At 38.6% G+C, this 19,854-nt stretch overlaps 1 protein-coding gene across 30 annotated transcripts in view; it reads right to left on the bottom strand.

The window, feature by feature from the left end:
- Positions 1-19,854, bottom strand: part of AFDN (afadin, adherens junction formation factor) — a 215,865-nt gene that overhangs the window by 58,274 nt on the left and 137,737 nt on the right. For 20 of the 30 annotated variants that reach the window (XM_043543212.1, XM_037895158.2, XM_037895174.2 and 17 more), the window contains 7 exons: positions 18,395-18,415; positions 17,499-17,644; positions 14,218-14,312; positions 11,756-12,021; positions 11,092-11,235; positions 2,375-2,573; positions 1,370-1,473 (listed from right to left, as the gene is read on the bottom strand). In XM_043543212.1, the coding sequence (XP_043399147.1) occupies positions 1,370-1,473; positions 2,375-2,573; positions 11,092-11,235; positions 11,756-12,021; positions 14,218-14,312; positions 17,499-17,644; positions 18,395-18,415 (975 nt within the window). The remainder of the gene's footprint in view (positions 1-1,369; positions 1,474-2,374; positions 2,574-11,091; positions 11,236-11,755; positions 12,022-14,217; positions 14,313-17,498; positions 17,645-18,394; positions 18,416-19,854) is intronic. The other 10 variants (XM_043543216.1, XM_043543231.1, XM_043543220.1 and 7 more) reach the window with 1 other exon arrangement.

Below are 19,854 nucleotides of genomic sequence, written 5' to 3'. Positions count from 1 at the left end.
GTCTGAATTGGAAGGAGATTTTTTTCTTTACTAACAACTTAAATTTGGCATGGTTCTAAGGGGCTAAGCTTCTTTATGCTATTGCAACCAGGATATTGTGGTTTAAAAAAAAAAAAATTTCCCAGTGAGGCTCCTAAAGGCAGTTTGGAAATCCTGTCTAATGATGATTTCTACCATCCTGTCTGTAGGGTCTTCTGAGAAAGAATCCCTCTTAGCAGGAATTGCCATTTCCTTTGCTAGGGATGCCACTGTTGCATCAGCTTTAGAAAGGATGAAGAAAAAACCGTTGGGTTTAGGATTTCTTGAGTCCCTATCTCTCAATTTGGCAGACATTCTATCATTCCATCCTAATGATTTCTTCGAAGCAGTTGAGTAGGGGGACGGCACGTTCTGCTTTAATTCTGGTTTTCTTGATTTCATCATATTATATTTTTGGTAAACTAATGCAATTATAACAATATCAAAATATTTAGGCTATGACACAAACCTCTCACTGAAGTAGTACTGGTCTTTTACAAAAAGGTTAAATAAGTGTTTTTTAGACTGAGTCTTGTTGCCCAAGAGTGCTCCAACAAGCAAAACAAAAATGAAAATGGAAAAAAACCAAAACCCAAGAATACACTTCCCTGAAGATTTGGCAAAAACAGATGTATGTGCTAGATTACTGAATATTCAATATTAATATTTAGTTGCTGACTGCTGGTTTACACATCCCAAAGCAGAAAAGAATACCCAAGTAAACAAACAAACAGGTTGCCCTGTACACATAAATTTAAAATATACTTTCAAAATGAATAGTTTAATAGTATTTTTGAGGGAAATTCCTTTGCCTTCTGCTGCCCATTGAAAAATTGTTTACTTTATGATAGGCATGCTATGACAAAGATAGGGAAACGTTGATATAAGCTGATCTTGAAACATTTCTACAAATTGTTATTTTTCTTTGCTAAGGGTACGTCTTCACTACCGGCAGGTAGTGATCGATCTATCGGGGATCGATTTATTGCATCTTGTCTAGACGCGATAAATCAATCCCCGAATCGAACCCTGTACTCCACCACAGCAGGAGGAGTAAGTGGAGTCGACAGGGGAGCTGCCACAGTTGACTCGCTGCCGTGAGGACGGCCAGGTAAGTCGAACTAAGATACACAACTTCAGCTATGCTATTCGTGTAGCTGAAGTCGAAGTATCTTCATTTGAAACCCCCCCACCCCCCGCAGTGTAGCCCAGGCCTAAGAAGCCAAATAACAAACAGCAATGAAATCTATTCTTTGGAATAAGGATAAAAACTGAGTACGCACAAAATATAGTTCACTGCAGGTTAATATTTATAGACTCTTGCTCTGAATTCCCCAAAATGAATACCTACTAGTTCAGCATTCTCGCGTAACAGGTGACTTTCATAGTCTGCACCTTCAAAATACATTGTCCAAGTGCCTGGTGAACGTGGGTGAGGTGTCAGCCTGCAAAAGCCTAGAGGGGAAAAAAGCACAAGTGAGCGTGTGCTACTCAAAGAATTAGTTGGTGAAACACAGCTAAAAGTAACAGTTTTGCTGGTGCATTAATACCATACAGCAATATTTATCCTTATCTGTTTAAATGTTTTGAATTGTGTATGCTGAACAAAAGATTATAGGCATGTAAGAATTACACACTGTCACAAGCACATGATTAACACCACAACCTTACAGTTCTTAAAAGCATCTTCCACCTGAGGAACCCAATGCACTTACTAAACATTAAGGGGTCATTTATGACTTCTTTGAACTTAAGCTGTTCTACAGACAGAGGACTGGCTGTAAAACCAAAGCAGCAGTTCTTGGTAGTATTGTGCCTTTGAAAAGACTTGGTAGAACACAAAGGAGACACACCCGCCCTTTCTCCCTCCTCTTCCAGTTTATGCACTTTCTCCCAATTTTCTTTCATGCCATGTTTCTCCTGTCTTTCCTGTTATTTTTCATTTCTGCAGGATCCAAAGTGGTAGCACTTTACAAAAGGAAGGACCACACAGGGAACATTTCTCCCTTTCTACAGGTCCATGTATAAAGACCTTGATGTAGGTGGTTTGTCAACACACAGAAGCTCACTTCAGTTATTTAGAAGTCTGAAATAAACATGCACTATGCCAAGGGGATTCACAATGTCATACGAAAGTAAAATTCAGAAAAGTATATACAAGTTTTACATACCATGTAGGTGAGGTAAATTTAAATAGCTTAATGAAAGTGTAAAGCAAAGGATAATGAAATAAGGATTGAACACTATTGTGATTGAGGAAAAAATAATAAATACCTCTAAACATACCTCAAGTTCTACATTTACTATACTAGAGAAAAATGACATTAATGTACAGTTTAATAGTAGCAGGACTGACCTCTCTGGCATAGTGGATCTAAAAATTCTTGTAAACCACTTGGAACATTTCTGACAACATCACATGAATAGCCATCTTCTGGCAAAAGAAAAGGCAGCTGTAGGTCAGGATCCTCTTCTAGCTGGACTTCTCTGCCATCACTACGAGCTAGTTCATCTGCTGTATTTTCTGCAACAGCCACTACATTCTCTATCAACTCCTGGACATAAGACAAAAGGACACCGCTATATTTAAAGGGCTAAATTAATTGCACTATTAAAAAAAATATATATATATATTAAGAAAACTATGATTGCACCATTAAGCAGCCAAAATTCAAGAAATTACAAAGCTAAAATTGCACATAAAACCTCAACTGTACCCCGATACATGTGCCTATATATTACAATACAAGCTTTATCAAATCCAGTATCATGCAACTTCATTCTCCAACCCTGTGTAGCATCTTCTAATATCTTCTCTTTTTTAACTTAAGTCAATGCACCAATCAACATATATTAGACATTTTTACATGAGGTCTGCATTTGAGAATTAGTATGTGATCATGTAATTAAAAACTATACTGTAATGCGTATGCACAGTCAGTGCACATGGCAACCTAAATTTTGACATTTCTTGTCTTGGGGGTAAAAAAGTGTAATATAATTTTTGTACAATATTTTGTCCCTTTTTGTACAAAAGAAAGATGGGGAAATGCATTAAAAGGGGCTACTTATTCCAGAATATGAAAGCTCTAGTAGCTCACAAAAAAATTGATAATATATAATTCCATAATCTGGGACGAGTTAGCTATTTGCTACCAGAATACCCTGTCCCACACTTCTTATAAGGGCTCCCTCTCCAGTGAGCCTTCTCCTGTACCACAGTAAATAAATCCAAAGGGGTCCATACCATAAAAACTTTTGGAATAATCAAAGGTACATCAGAGTGATGCTCCCACTTGCACATACTATATAGTGCAAAGCAGCCCTTCATATCTTGCAAAGTTTCATGTACAACTTCAGAACACTTTTCATTGTGCAGCTAAATTAGCAACATATGTATGCACAGTGAGATCTTTCCTTAATTGAGCTTTTTATGAGCTTAGCAAAAGAAATTCAAAAGTTAACAATTGTCACAGTGTTCACTTTTCATCGGAACATTCAAAGGGAAGACCATCTTCATGCCATGATTGTCTCTCCGGTTGCTTCCACTCCAGAGCGGTTCAAACACCACCACATTTTAAAAAAATAAATAAGACATTTTGTCTCTCTCTTCTTATACGCAATCTTCTAAAAATGTCACAGCAGGTCAGAGAAACCTTGGAAAATTTTAACCTGAAATGTGAATGTTTTGAGTGTACAAGACACTCCTCAGACACAGTATTTAAGAAGCAGTTATTAAAGAGCCCACCACGCTAACCATTGCTCAGTTCCTCTCCAAATCAGAAGAAATTACTTTTAACACTCCAAAGTAGAATGGGGGGAGGGGGGTTAAATTAGGATATACAAAAGCAAAACACTTGTTACTCGCAAGTAATTTTTTTCTTATGACTCCCTCTGCAGATCCCCACCGCAGTGGACCAACTTAATAGCAGTGATAATCCTGAGAATAGCTGAAAAGTGCGTGACTCCTTACTAAGCATGGATGACCAGGTATCATCAGTACATAAAAATACCCTCTCTCTTCCAGCTCCCTTTCCACAATGATCCATGCATTTGTCACCTCCAGGCTCAATTACTGTAACTCACTGTATCTGAAGGTGCAAGTCAAGATAGAGTACAGGTTTCAGCTGGTACAAAATGTGGTTGCCTGCCTTCTCCATGGTTTAGGTCGCCATGAGCACATCAGGTACTCGACTCCTTATACTTCAGGGGTTCTCAAATTTCATTGCACTGTGACCCCCTTTTGACAACAAAATTTACTACACAACACCAAGAGGGGGGACCAAAGCCTGAGCCCCACCGCCCCGAGCCGGGGGGAGGGAGGGAGAGGGGAATCCGAACCCTGCCGTCCTGAGTGGGGGGCCAAAGCCGAAGCCCAGGGGTTTCAAACCCAGGAAGGGGGCCTGTAACCTGAACCCTGCCACCCAGAGCTGGAGCCGTTCAAGCTTTGGTTTTGGCCCTGAGCAGTGGGGCTCAGGCTTCGGTCCCGGGCCCCAGCAAGTCTAACACCAGCCCTGGCGACCCCATTAAAACAGGGCTGCAACCCACTTTGGGGTCCCAACCCACAGTTTGAGAAGCCATTATACTGGCTTCTAGTCAGCTTTCAATGCCAGTTTAAGGCTTTGGCCCTAATCTTCAAAGTAATTAATGGATCAAGCCTTGGTTCTAAATTATAGACCAAATTTTGATCTATGAACCATTCTGACAGCTCTGCTTCTCTGGGACAACACAGCTCACATGAGAATCATCTTCTTCTTCAGCTATCCCTCGGTGCAAGGATGATGTCTGCCAAGAGGGTTCATTGGTGAGTTTTTAAGTGGCTGAAGAGCCCAATTCTTGCCCTGCAGATTTTCCCACAGCAGGTGAGGGCTGATAGAGTACCTGGGTTTTCCTTATGCTGAGTGAGTGAGTGAGTGAGTGAGTGAGTGAGTGAGTGAGTGAGAGAGAGAGAGAGAGAGAGAGAGAGAGAGATATTCAGGCTGTGATAGGCATCTGCAAAAAGATTTAGGGTGCTTTGCAGGTCAGCCTCTGTGTGTGCAAGAATGACAGTCATCTGCATACTGAAGGTCAGTGATGCCAATTCTCATTATCTTAGATTTTGTTTGGAGACATCGAAGATTGACAGGTTTCAGAGTAACAGCCGTGTTAGTCTGTGTTCGCAAAAAGAAAAGGAGTACTTGTGGCACCTTAGAGACTAACCAATTTATTTGAGCATAAGCTTTCGTGAGCTACAGCTCACTTCATCGGATGCATACTGTGGAAAATACAGAACATGTAAGGAGAGTGATCACTTTAGATAAGCTATTACCAACAGGAGAGTGAGTTTGTTGTGGGGGGGGGGCGGGGGGGGGAAGACCTGGATTTGTGCTGAAATGGCCCACCTTGATTATCATACACATTGTAAGGAGAGTGATCACTTTAGATAAGCTATTATCAGCAGGAGAGTAGGGTGGGGGGAGAGAAAACCTTTTGTAGTGATAAACACCCATTTTTTCATGGTTTGCGTGTATAAAAACATCTTCTGTATTTTCCACAGTATGCATCCGATGAAGTGAGCTGTAGCTCACGAAAGTTTATGCTCAAATAAATTGGTTAGTCTCTAAGGTGCCACAAGTACTCCTTTTCTTTTATTGAAGATTGAGGAGTTCGCTATCCATACGATATTCAATCCTGATTCCGTCAGGAAGGCGGTCACGAAAGAGAATCAGGATCACGGCAAGGTGAATGGAGAAGAGTGCTGGAGCAATGATACAGCCTTGCTTGACACCGGTGCTAATGGTGAATGGTTCGGTCTCTGAGCCGTTGCACAAAATGGTGGCTGCCATCCCATCATGGAGTAGCCTGACGATGGAAATGAATTTCTGTGGACAGCCAAACCTACCCAGCACCCTCCATAAAGCATCATGATTGATAGAGTCAAAGGCCTTGGTTAGGTCGATGAATGCCATGAACCGTTCCTGGTGTTGCTCTCTACACTTCTCTTGAATCTGTCATGCCACGAAGATCATGTCAGTTGTGCCTTGGGATGGCCTGAAGCCACGCTGTGATTCAGGGAGGAATTCCCCAGCAAGGGGGAGGAGGCGGTTTAGTAGAATCCAGGCAAGAATCTTCCTTGCGATGGAGAGGAGAGCAATACCTCTGTAGTTCCCACACAAAGATTTGTCCCCTTTCTTGAATACTGAAACATTGGTGTTCTTAAAGTCAGGTGGAATTTCTTCACAGGTCCAGATTTTGTCAAGGAGTTGGAAACGTTTATGCTTGAGCATTGTTCCACCAGCTTTAAAAAACTCCACTGGGATGCCGTCTGGCCCTGGTGCCTTATGATTTTTTGTCTTAGTGACGGCATGCCGGACTTCCTCAGAAGATGGGGGATCAGCAAGGTGTTCCATTGCTGAGCACTGTGGAATAAATTCAGTGGTGTCTTCAGAAACTATGGATTCACGGTTTAGTAGGCTCTCAAAGTGCTCCTTCCAGCGTTGTCTAATGGCTGCATTGTCCTTGAGGAGGGCGGAGCCTTCTGAGAGCGTAAGGGGGTTGGGCCTTTGTAGCTTGGCCCATATATAGCTTTTGTTGCTTGAAAGAAGCTTCTCATGTCATCCTGGTCTATGAAACCCTGAATATCAGAGGCCTTCTCTTGCCACCACTTGTTTTTGATGTCATGTAGCCTCCTTTGGACTTTGGATTTAAGCAGGTGATAGGCCTCATGTTTTTGTTTATTAGAGGAATCATTTTGCCAGTTACAACATGCATTTGTTTTCTTCTCAATTAATGCTAGGATTTCCTCATTGTTTTTGTCAAACCAGTCTTGGTGCCGACAAGTCGAATACCCTGTTTCAGCACATGCATTGTGAACGGTGTTTTTAAGTTGATCCCAGCGTTCTTGAATGTCAGTGATATTGTTAGGCAGGTGAGAGTCTCTCAGACAGATGTTGCTGGAATGTCTTGCAGCTGGCTTGGTCTTGAAGTGCTTTGACATTGTACTGCTTTCGCTTAGTCTTTGGGTGTTTGCGGTGTGGTGGAGCGAGCTGCAGGTACATGACTGATCTTACTAATCTATGGTCTGTCCAATAGTGATCGGTACCTCCCATAGCCCGTGTTATAAAGACATCAGTAAGGTGCCAGTGTTTGGACCAAGGATACTTCCAGGTGGTCTTAAATTTGTTACTCTGCCTAAAGGTGGTATTTGTGATGAGCAGGTCATGCTCCACACATTTGCTGAGGAGGAGAATACGATTGGGGTTTACATTTCCCACACCTTCTTTACCTATTGTGCCTCTCCAGAGTTGGGAATCCCATCCGACTCTGGCATTGAAATCTCCCAGGAGGATGACTTTGTCTGCCTTAGGTGTGGTTGGGAGGACTATATCAAGAGTTCTATAACACTGCTCCTTACTGTCTTCCTCATCATTGAGTGTGGGGCCTATGCGCTGATGACCGTAGCGTACTGGTTGTTGCTAAGCTTGAGCCGAAGAGTCACGAGACACTTGTTGATCCCCATGGGAAGCTCCAAAGCTGACTGGCAATCTTATTTTTTATGGCAAAGCCAATCCCATGAATTCGTCTCTCTTCAGGTGGCTTTTCTTTCCAAAAAGAGATGTAGCCACCTCCATCCTCTTTTAATTGGTCCTCATCAGCCCGGTGGGTCTCACTAAGAGCTACAATGTCAATGTAGAGTCTTGTCGGTTCTCTGGCACTTATGGTAGTTGTTCTTTCTGGGCATTCACTGCACTGAGAGTCCATAAGGGTGCGGACATTCCAGGTGGCAAAATTGTCATACCTCATTTCAGCCGCGGAGTTGAGTGATTCCACTGTATATGGCCATCCAGTCGGAAGAGTGAGACACAGCCTATGTTTGGGGCACCTTTTCTAGCCCCCTCCCCATTTGGGGTGAGCAGAGGGGATCCTGAAAAGGCCTGCTCAGTCACAGCTGCTGCTGCTGAAATGCACTTCCATCTCAACCAAGTATAAAGCGATCATCACATGGCTGTCTCCTGTCTGCAGATTTGTGACTAAAGACTCCCAGAGATCACTGCTCCTGTCTTCCCTGCCACTTCGAAAATAAGGATAAAGGATTCTCAATTGAGGGGATCCAGATATGCAACAAATTTCCAGAGGAGATCAGGCAAATCCAGAATCTGACTGTCTTTAGGTAATACTACAAAACCTCTTTGCCACCAGAATGACACTAAAAACAATGAAACACTCCCCATGCAAAAAAGCCCATCAACCAATATAAAATGTTGAGCCAAATCACCCTGAAAAAAATCAAAACCAAAACCCTACCTTAAGCATATTTTCACCCCAAAAAGGGGAAAATGCCAGAAACTTCATGAAGTCCATTGAAGACTTTGCTATTGCTATCCATTTTACATGGAAGGCACTCAGATACGACAATGATGGGCAACAGTATAAAACTATATGTAAGATAGACAGTACCATTAGACACGGGAGACTAAACTACTGCTGTCTCAAAATAATTCTTGTTCTACTCTAAAAAGTTAACAAATTTATTTGAGCATAAGCTTTCGTGAGCTACAGCTCACTTCATCGAATGCATTCAGTGGAAAATACAGTGGGGAGATACGTAGTGATAATCAAGGTGGGCCATTTCCAGCAGTTGACAAGAATGTCTGAGGAACAGTGGGGGGTGGGGGGGGGATAAACATGGGGAAATAGTTTTACTTTGTGTAATGACCCATCCACTCCCAGTCTCTATTCAAGCCTAAGTTAATTGTATCCAATTTGCAAATTAATTCCAATTCAGCAGTCTCTTGTTGGAGTCTGTTTTTGAAGTTTTTTTGTTGAAGAATTGCAACTTTTAGGTCTGTAATCGAGTGACCAAAGAGATTGAAGTGTTCTCCAACTGGTTTTTGAATGTTATAATTCTTGACATTTATTTATTTTTATTTATTTACGTAGAGACTGTCTAGTTTGTCTAGTTTGACCAATGTACATGGCAGAGGGGCACTGCTGGCACTTGATGGCATATATCACATTGGTAGATGTGCAGGTGAACGAGCCTCTGATAGTGTGGCTGATGTGATTAGGCCCTCTTAATTGTTCTCTTAATTGTGAATCCAGATCAGATGCTTAGGGCTTGTCTACAGCGGCACTGCTCTAGCTCTTCAGTGTAGACGCTGCCTACACCGACAGGAGGGTGTCTCCCATTGGCATAGGTAATCTGGCCCCCTGAGAGGTTTTTTTTTTGCGAATACAGACTAACACGGCTGCTACTCTGAAACCTAAAAAGTTAGGTGGACCCAACTAGGTTGCTCAGGGGTGTGAAAAATGCACACTCCCCCAAGTGAGATAGTTAAACTGACCTAATTCCAGGTGCACTTAGCACTCGGTTCACAGAATTCTTCCTTCAACCTAGATACCACCTCTCAGGGAGGCAGATTACCTATGCCAATGGGAGACACCCTCCTGTCGGTGCAGGCAGCATCTACACTGAAGAGCTACAGCAGTGCCGCTGTAGACAAGCCCTAAACATCTGATCTGGATTCACAATTAAGAGAACAGAGCTTCATGAAAGCATAAATTGAAATCTAGGCAACAGCTTTTGCAAATTTCAAGCAGGCCACAAGAGCTTTAAAGATTGAGGAGGGTTCAGGACCAAGGACTGATTTGCATCACTCAATAAGTCACAGTGCAGAGCCTTGAAAGACCTCAAAATAGGAACCAACACCTATTTGGGGCCCAAAACACAAGAAACTAACACACAGTCTTGGATCTGAAAAAATTCTAACTCCTTCAGATCTCTCAAGTATTCAATGGGGGTGAGTTCAGAGCAACTTGGATCCTCTTCTGTTAGAATCTAGGGCCTCTTCTCAGACTTTATGGACATGTCCAGGTGTACTGAGTCTTTTCTAGTATACAGTGAATTCTGGTATCCTGGATACCACTATAAAGTAACCACCAGCAAAGGCTGCTTAAAAAAAAAAAAAGAAGCAAACAGTGTTATTAATGCAAAGATGATAATTTAATCAATTTTTTCCAGGTCTCTAAAAGCAAATGAATGATTAAAAAATGATGGGTGAATCTTGCTTGTAAAATGACAGTTTAAATTAAGCTATGTTCTACAGTAAAGAAGAGGATGGAAAATTGTGTTTATTTTCAAATTTAGGCCATATTCACAGATTTTCAATTGGTAGACACTTAAAATTACGCTGCAGAGTCAGCTCTACCTTGGTTACGAAGACTTTACAAATGGTTCAGTGCAGGAACACTATTAAACAAAAGGCACTTGCATATGCACACTAACATATTTGTTGCTGCTATTAAAATAAAATGTTTAGAACACTAAAAACATTGCTTAAACTTTTACCTTTTTAATATGAAAAACCTTCTTAGGAGAAAAAGCTATCCTGTGACTTATGGCTTATTCTAACATCTCTAAGATGTTTACTTTGCTGGTGGGAGGTATAATTCCCAGCACAGGCAGACAGACTTGAGCTAGCTCAGCTCAAGTTAGCACACTAAAAATAGCAATGTGAATGTTGTGCCACGCATGGGCAGCAGGTTGGGCAACTGCTATTTTTAGCTATTTCACGGCTACTTTTAGCATGCTAGTTCAAGCAGAGCTAGCTCCAGACTGTCTACCAGTGCTGGAAATCAAATCTCACAGCTGCAGTGTAGACATACACTTAGTGGGCTTCTGCACACACAAAAATCCATTGGCTTTTGCACACACACAAAATCCACAGACTTGTCATTAGGCAAGATTTATAATATTAGACATTTTTCCAGTAATTGTTTGGCCTTAACCTTAGAACTGGTTCAGCATGCAAAAGACTGTATGTATCTATTTGTTCATCTGAAGATGTTTCCAACACCCTGTTCTGAAGGAATATGACTTAGATGAAGAATTTTCACCTACTCTTTAGAGAAAGCAAAATATTTGATCCTTTCATTTAATTTCTACAGTAAAGATTTTAACACTATTTCTTACTACTACACCTATAAAAGTGATAGTCAATCAATACATTTACTATTTTACAGGCAAGTGGTGATTAAACTCTATAGCCACACTATTCTCCCCAGAAATGTTGAACAATGCATTAAATGACTTACTGTTGGGATAAATGGTTCATCTGGAGCACAGTGATAATTCTGTAGTAATGCCTGTAGCTGTAGAGAATTCAACTTAAAGCAGGTACTGTTAATATTTGGAATGTCATCATGTGAGTATTTATCCATGGTAAGTAGTGTAGTTGCCTTAAAAAAAAACCAAAACACACCGGAAACTTAATTATAATTTAAGAATGGAATATAACCAGAGCCCTTATTTATTTCACAGTTTGTTTTTGTCTACAGGGAAGGCAGAGCAGAGGACACCATGCAGCAAGAAGCCAGAATTGCTGCAAAAGTGATGTAAACTTCATTTTCAAAATCCCTCTTCTCTTCTGCAACACAAATACTCTGCCTCTAAGTTCAGGAACCAAGGAAACCCTAAACTAGGTAACAGATTAATTTTCCAGCTGCTATATCCATGCAAACTAATCAAACTCAGTGTATTAGGAAGAAACTGATTTGATTCTCTTGGGGAAAAAACACATCCAGATATTCAGTTCATTTTCAGTGAATGACTGCACTAATATACAGAGAGGCTTTTTACAACTCTACACACTGAACCAGGGTTCTAGAATACATTTACACAATTACATCATGTTGTATTTTTGAAAAAACACCTCATGAGGAGGACGTTTCACTGAGAACCAAGACGACCACCACTCACCTGCACTATCCTGCTTAGGTGGCAATCAGCAGCCAGCTCTAGGCCCTGTTTTTCTGCCCAGGCCTCGATATGGCCCAACTGTTGACGGATGATGGCTCCCCAGTAATGCGAACACAATCCGGAATCTGGGTCAGTAACCAATCTATTAAAAAGCCACATGTTGATAAAGTGAAAGAGCTGGGAGAAGAGCTGTATAGTCAGTGCAGCATTCACTCTACATCGTCGCAACAGGGACATAGCTCCAGTTAGTGTATGCAAGACATCATCTACAGAGACAGAGAAGCATGTATTAGTACACATTAGTATTTACGGTTTAAAAAAAAAAAAAAAAAAAAGTAAGTTCGGGCATCCAAATTGAATTCGATCACATTAGGTAACTACTGCATGAATTATGAAAGACAAATTAGAACACTGTTCCAGAATGGCTCCTGCACACTTGGTATTTGTTTATTCCATACTAAATTTCAAGAACTTACAAATTAACAAAAATCTATTTTAATAATAGAAAGCTAAGTGATTAAAGTTGAATCTTCAAAGCATTTTATTAAACTATGCAATTACAGAAACCAACTAATTATACCGTTTAGATTCCAACACAAAATAAATACAGTAAAAAATTCTTATAAGTTAGAGTTCCTACACATACAACGCATTTAAGCTATTCCATACTAGTGATAAATAGCATGCTTTTTGGCAGAAGACAAATAATTATTGGTTTTTCCACTTCTAACGGAATATAGCCAAGGATTATATTGTAAGTCCAAATTAATATATGGCACATAAAGTAGTTAAAATTACATACAATGTCCTCTTACTCACAAATACCTAGGGTGTTTATTATTTTAGTTCCATCTTTCTACCACTACATTATAAATAGACACTTTACACCCCTCCTCCTACCTTTAACTCAAACTGGTAACTAAAACAGTGCTAGAGATTTCCTGTTAAGAAAGTTTAATAGTCTGTAGGGCACGTTTAGTTTTTCAGATGAAGAAACACTATCACTAATGCCCAAAGATGGTGGGATTTGTTTGGGGGCCAGTGAGTTGTGTTCCTTTTTTTAAACATACATATGGAATTACGAGAACTTGAAGTTCTTATTAAATAAATCAGCCACGTTATTTTCACGGTTGCTCAAAAGTTTAAAAGTCGTGTGATTGACAAAAATCATCTCCTGAATGTTTCAGTGCTAAAACCTATAAAGTTACTTGAAAATACTTAGTATTTAAACACTGTAAATACCAGGATAAACTTTAATGTGAAAAATGTAATAGTCTCGCATCTGACTGTATAGTGCAGACTCACATTATTATCTACTAAGCTTTATATAATTCAGATTGCAGAAAGATGCAAACATACCCTTTCCCTCCACAGTGCAGGTCACCATGTGATGGCACATTTACATTTTCAGTCAGATCAGAATATTGTACCTTTTCTTTGTATACAATATTATAATTGTGATGACTAAACATTTTTCCTGAGATTTTAAGTTATTTGCCAGCTAAAGATTATAAGCAAAGATCAAAATGAAGGTTGAATAGTTTTTAAATTGTAAAGAAGGGCTTTCACACTAGATTTAATATGCACTAAACAAAGCCTTTCCCTAGTTTTTTATTTTTTCTTCACATTTCCTAGTTTGTAATTGTTTTTTAAATAAAAGCATTTTCTTGCATGGTCTTTCTTCCTACCCCTACTTGATCCCACAGTTAAAACATAATGAAATTTCTTGTTGTTTCCATACAACCATTTGTAATGTCAAATGAAAACTTATGACTATCTAGGTTGTTATGTGGCATCCATTACCATAGCAACTGACTGTACTTCAGGATCATGCAAAAGAGGAAGCTGGACAATGACACAAACCCTTATTCAAGCCAAACATCTGAGACAACAGTAAAGGAAATACAGAAACTGATAGGGGAAAAACTGCTTTTTAATCAATATTTTTCTTTTTTTTTTTTAATAAAGAATTTCTCAACATACAAAAATGTTTTAATTTCAGAATAACTTTCAATCTTCTTATCCAAAAGATCTAAACTTTATATTTTATTTTAGAAGAACGTAAATGTTTTTTCTTCAAACCTGAGTAGATTATTTAATAATTGTCAGTGGAAGACATACCAGTAAATGCTAATTATCTGAAATTCTATACATGGATACACTCCTCACTTTCCAAAAGCTAATTTCTTTATCTACAACACTGATTAACCAAACATTTCAAGTGTTCTTCCCAAGACATTAGATAATGTGAGTTTACCTTTATTTTAAAGAGTATTTTTCATGTAAATTCCATCCCAAAGAGACTAATCTATTATCCGTATATAGTGGATTTACACACAACTACGGTGTTAGTGAGAACATGTAAATTTCACATCAGTTGTAAAATAGACTGACTCAATCCATTAACAGTGGCTATAAACTACTGATTTAATAGCAAGACAAAATGACCAAGCAAGTCTAACCTATTTTAGGCCTTTGAAGATTATTTTCGTCTGGATCATCAAGGAATGCTGGCATGTAATTGTTAAGCTCTGACTGAAGACAGTGAACTAAATATCTGAAAAAGAACACAATTTTGATTATCCAATATAAGAAATTTTGCTTGACTTACATAGAATCTGTTATCTGAAATATATACTGGACCCCCATATAAATTATTTACATCAGGAGCTATTAATAGTAATAAACGCTGACATTGTTAGGAAACAGGTGCCAATTTGGTTCATATACTGTGGAGTTGCCCCACTATAATGCAATTCTGGAAGGAGCGTAAAATTAACTTTTTTATGTCATCTGACATTTGTACAGAACCCTGATAGTCAGTAAAAAACGTGTTCTTCAGTGGAAATAAAAATCCAGTCCAATGACTGAGGAATGGTATACTGATATGGCTTCACTGCTAGCGATCATAAAGGATCTTCTTTAATAAAAAATTATATAGATTAGTTCACTGATATATGGGCAGATTTTATAGAAAAAGCAGAATGAACTGTAGATTAGTTTATGACTCCTTCCCGTGCCTTCGCCCCGCTTCCTTCCCTTCTTCAGTTTCTTTCTATCGCCTTCTCATATTTTTATTCCCTTTTGTCTCTATATTTCATCTTGTATGTAAAAGTTAATACAACTAAAAGTTTTATCCTCTGTATGGTCATTTCTGCTACCTTTTTTAAAATGTTAAATAAAAATTAAAAAACATGTTTGCAGCCATATACACATTAATTATGCATCTTATTTTACATACTTCCAAAGTAAAAAAGTATAAGCAACCTGCTGTAAAAATTATAAAATGCCTAACTCAATCTTATGCTTATGACTATATCTGAACCAAAATAATGCTCCTCGAAATGATCCAGTATGACCAAAATCTAATACAAATTTTCTAGAAACATGCAACTAATAATTCAGCAAGCATTAAGACTCTTAGAGAAGATTCTTTGGACATCTGAGACTGAAACTTTCAAAAATACTCAAGTATGTGAATGTCATAAATGAATTTAATTAACGGGAGTTTTTGTCAGGCTAAAACTGACCCATAATTTAAGTTTTGTGAAAATAACTTTACATAAAAATTTAGACCAAATTTAAAAAAAAAAAAATTCCAGTGGAAGTATTGTAAAAGAATATCTAAGTATTTGCAATCCAAACATTCTAGCACCGAGCTAGCATATGAGAACCTGATAGTGTAGCTTTTTATATTGTTTATTCTTTGCATTTCACTCAGTTTAGAGAAACCAAGAGAAAAGTACATTTGATTTTGAAAATTCTTTCAGTTTTATATTAATGACTTTTTTTTCTAAATATTGTTTTTCAGCCAGATAGCTTTTCATTCATAACATCATTTTTGTGTATTGCAGAATGCTAAAACTGAAACCCAACTAGCTGATTGGAATCAAGCTGTAATATTTTCCTCAACTCTTTATGTAATGATATTTTATGTCTTCCTTAAATAAAGTACGATATCCCTAACTTCTTGTTCCATCTTAAAACATTTCTAATCATGGAAAGTACTAATTCTTAAAAATTTTGTTGCAAAATAATTTCAACAAGTTCTGGTACACTTTTTGATACTACCACTGAATTAACTTTTTTTTTTTTTTTTTTTTTTTTTTTAAGAGCAGACAATTTTTTATGTTGCTAATATTTCATACAGTTGTGTAGTGGTAAAAACGTGGATAAACTAAACTAAACTCCATATTCCCCATATGAGAAGCGGGTAAATTCTGTTCATCTCCATTTACTCTCGACTACACTACTGTATTCATGTGTCATAAGTGAAAAAGAAAATATTCAAGTTACATGAAGTTGGTACTAGTCTCCTGGAAGCTTAGAAGTTACAATGGGAGGATAAAATATATTCAAAAAGATGGTGACTGCGTGTGAATAACTGTTGTAGTTATAACCAATTAAGGGAAAAAAATACATATATGGTCATTCTTTCCCAGTCATAAAAAAATGTATAATATGCAAGCTAATGTATGATGAAGACAGAAAGTGACTTTGAAGATCTGTACACAAGCGTTTCAAGCCAGTAATGCAAAACACTGATCTAGGAGAAATTTGCAGTAATGCAAAACACTGATCTAGAAGAAATTCTAGCTTGACTGAACAATCACTAAGCAACTTATGTTTATATCAATCTACACCGTTGATTGTTGTAAGTTATTCCAAGCATAATTCTTTACTTGTAGTAATTGATATCTGAAAAGAATATTCTGCATGGGTCCATTTTCATAGGTTTGATGTCTTTGCTCACAAATCAGAGAATATACTAGGTAATGGCAAAGTTTAGAATCATACAGATACGGTCACGTTCCACAACTGAATAAATATATATATATACACACACGTTCTCTAGCCCTAGGCCATCCCCCCCTCCCTCCCGCTTTTTTAAATTAAATAATGTGGTACATCACCACCTGATCTGGCAGACATGCCTTCATAACCCTAAAGCCAATCTTAAGAAACAGAAACCCTTCCTTCCAAACTAAAAACTTTGAATATTTAACGCTGTTGTAAAATCTGTCTTACTATTTGGCGGTGAAACTTGAAAATTCATTCAGACCTTATCTATGCTCCCAGATTATTTGAGCAACTATCTTCGACGTCAGATCACCAGAAATGGGGTGGGAATCACAAATGAAGAGCTTTAGAGGAGGATCAAACAAAAACACATAGTACAGGAAATATGGAACAAAACAGTTCCAGCCATTATTGTGGGCTAATACAATGCGTAGCTGCTGCAGATAACTACTGACTAATCCACAAACAACCTATCTGGGGACTAAGCTACATGACTGCAGATGCTGATCAAAATGTCAGAAACAAGTATGTAGTTAATAGCAACTTTGATTGGTATTTCAACATTTTCATGATCAGATGTGTAAAAATCTGGCTGGCTACCGTACACGATTATAAAAAGGTATGTATGTTGATTTAAACAAATAGAGTTAGCACCTAACCACTCAGGACGGGGTCTCTGTAGAATCTGCTTAGCAAGGAACACGAGAAAGTGATGCAATTTACATTCTCACTACAGTCCAAATGATCTATCTCTATTAAATAACTAAAAATGGAATGCTTGTCCACTCCCCATGCATTTCTTTAACTGGTTTCAATACAACTAAAGAATCATGACATCTAGAACTTAGAAGAAAGTATACAGTACTTTTCAAAAGTATAGAAATAAAGCCTAATAATTCCACATGGCAAATATACAAAAGAAACAAAATTCTGATGCCCTTACTTGAAAGCCATTTGAACCAAATGTGCCAAAACATCTTGCGCATCTAAAGTAATTCGGCTAAGGTCGCGGTCTTGCTTAATGAAGTTGAGCAATTCAGATGCATTTGCCATCCAAAAGGCAAGTGCCCCAGCAATATTCTTCTGCTTCTGTAAGTAAAAAGAGAAGTAGCAAACAATATAGGGTAGGTCCTTTCTGATCAGAAATTATTAGACAAAGAGCTCCAAAGATAGACCAGTACATTTCCCATTTCAAACATACCTCAGATACCAGATATTTGCAAAATATTTTTCTATATATAACAAATGATAATACTGCAATTATTCCAACAAATAAGTTACATTTTAAATATATCCAGTATGTTCAAAATTCTGTCCAGTTGCCATTAGTGAAATCAATGGAATAATGGCATTAGCATCTAGTTCCGTAATGCTAAAAGATTAGCCATATGCATTATCTGGTAATCTGCGTGTGCGTAAGCACATATTAGCTGTTACCCACTGCCACCCTGATACTGCTAGTCACTGGCTTTGACACCAGGCAACTTAGTATCGAGTACTGATCTATCTCACCATCTCCCGACCACAAATGCCAGGCTAGGCAACCTCAGATGAGATCCAAAGAATAGGAACCACAGACAAAAAAAAAAGAAATAAAGGGAAGAAAAAGAACTTTGGTCATTTCATTTCCACACTGAAGTGCGTTAAGCAGAAATTATGGAATGCCGATAAAGGTTGCACAGTCAAAAAAGAATTTTAGTACTGCATGTTCCAGTTGCTGAATGAGTGTTATGAACTGTTCAGTCCAGCTGTTTGAGTATTGTATTTTGACATGGAAGCAGCATGAGAAACTGAGCTAAGCCAACATAGCTAGGATCAGTTCCCAGCAGTATATCCTACCTGATCAACCTGGTCTACCTCCTGGAGAAAAACGGACGAAGGAAATCAAACAGAATAGAAGAAAGAAACTTGTGAACAATCATGGTAGTTTTAGAAATCAGACACTAAATATGAAGGTATAACACTTATGTTCACAGATACACCTAAATATATTTCATCAGTGGCTGTTACACAACTGAGACCACTTATATTTTAGGTAGACCCAGTAATATGACAGCAAAGAACCAAAAAGTGCCAATTAGTTCAAGGAATGCCCTTGAACCACAGGCTGTTTCAGAGTCAGTGCAACACAGATTTCCTGTAGAGCATCCGCCAAGTCTCTCTGCAGCAGCATGAATGCTAATTCCAGAGAGCTACTTGCCCACACTACTGAAATGAAGACAATGTACAAACACAAACAGGGACAAAAGGAAAATTAAAAAATAAAATACAAGGTGGGGAACAGATTAATACATGGTTTTCACTTTAAAAACACAATGAAAAATATTGAGTCAAACAAAATACTGCACTAAACTTCCAAAGTTCTGCAACATGCAACCTACACTAACTATACTTTGCCTTCTGCTATTCTAACAGATTTTACTTCGTTATTCAACTTTTTCAGACCCTTCCATAAAATTACTCCCTATCACATGAAATCTTAATATTTTCTGCTGTTTATCGTTCCTACCATCAAAGATTCTGAAAATACTTCACAAAATTTTAAGAGAGTAGCTTTTGGAAATTACATTAGAAGTCTCTTTATAGTTCTGATAAGCAAAAATCAGAATTTTGACCAGTATCTCCTCTTCCCAGTCCCTGGCACAGATATTTGTGTACTTTCCTTCTCTAGCTCCTCCATTTGGCTACAGTGATCTCATCCTATCTACTTCTCTTGCCCCGCTCACTGTACAAATACTGTCTAGAGTGCCTCTCGTCCAACTGCATCCTGTATATCCCTCCAAACCAGCTTCCACCAATGGCTCTCAAAGTCTCCAATGAACTCTTCCTGGTCAAAGCTCAGAATTAGCAAACTCTGTCTTTATCCTCCTTAACCATGCTCCTCCTGAAATCTTGTCCCCCACTTGGCTACCATGACTGTCCTTTCCTGGTTCTTCTCCTACTTCTGTTATCACTCGTTCAGAAGATTATCCTCATCCTCCCTCTTCAGTGGGGGAGGGGGGTGTGAAGAAGAGGGGTGGTTTACACAGGGCTGAGTCCTTGATTCCCTCTTCTCCCTTCAGGTCTTGTCTTAGAGGGAGCTCATTCATAATTTCAACTATCATCTCTACGCTGATGTGCCTCAGATCTACCTCTCCACTCCTGACTTGCCTCCTTCCACCAAAACTAAGTGTCACCTTCTCTCTGACTCCTCATGGATGTCTAGCCATCAACTTAAACTCAACATGGCCAAAACAGAGCTCTTCATCTTTGCCTCTCAAACCCTCCCGCTGCCACTCTTTTCTCAGTCACTGTGGAAA

Source organism: Chelonia mydas, chromosome 3 (assembly GCF_015237465.2).
Source record: "Chelonia mydas isolate rCheMyd1 chromosome 3, rCheMyd1.pri.v2, whole genome shotgun sequence".
Lineage (NCBI taxonomy): Eukaryota > Metazoa > Chordata > Testudines > Cheloniidae > Chelonia > Chelonia mydas.
The sequence above is the reverse complement of the archived record's forward strand: the minus strand, read 5'-3'. Positions and strand labels throughout refer to the sequence as shown.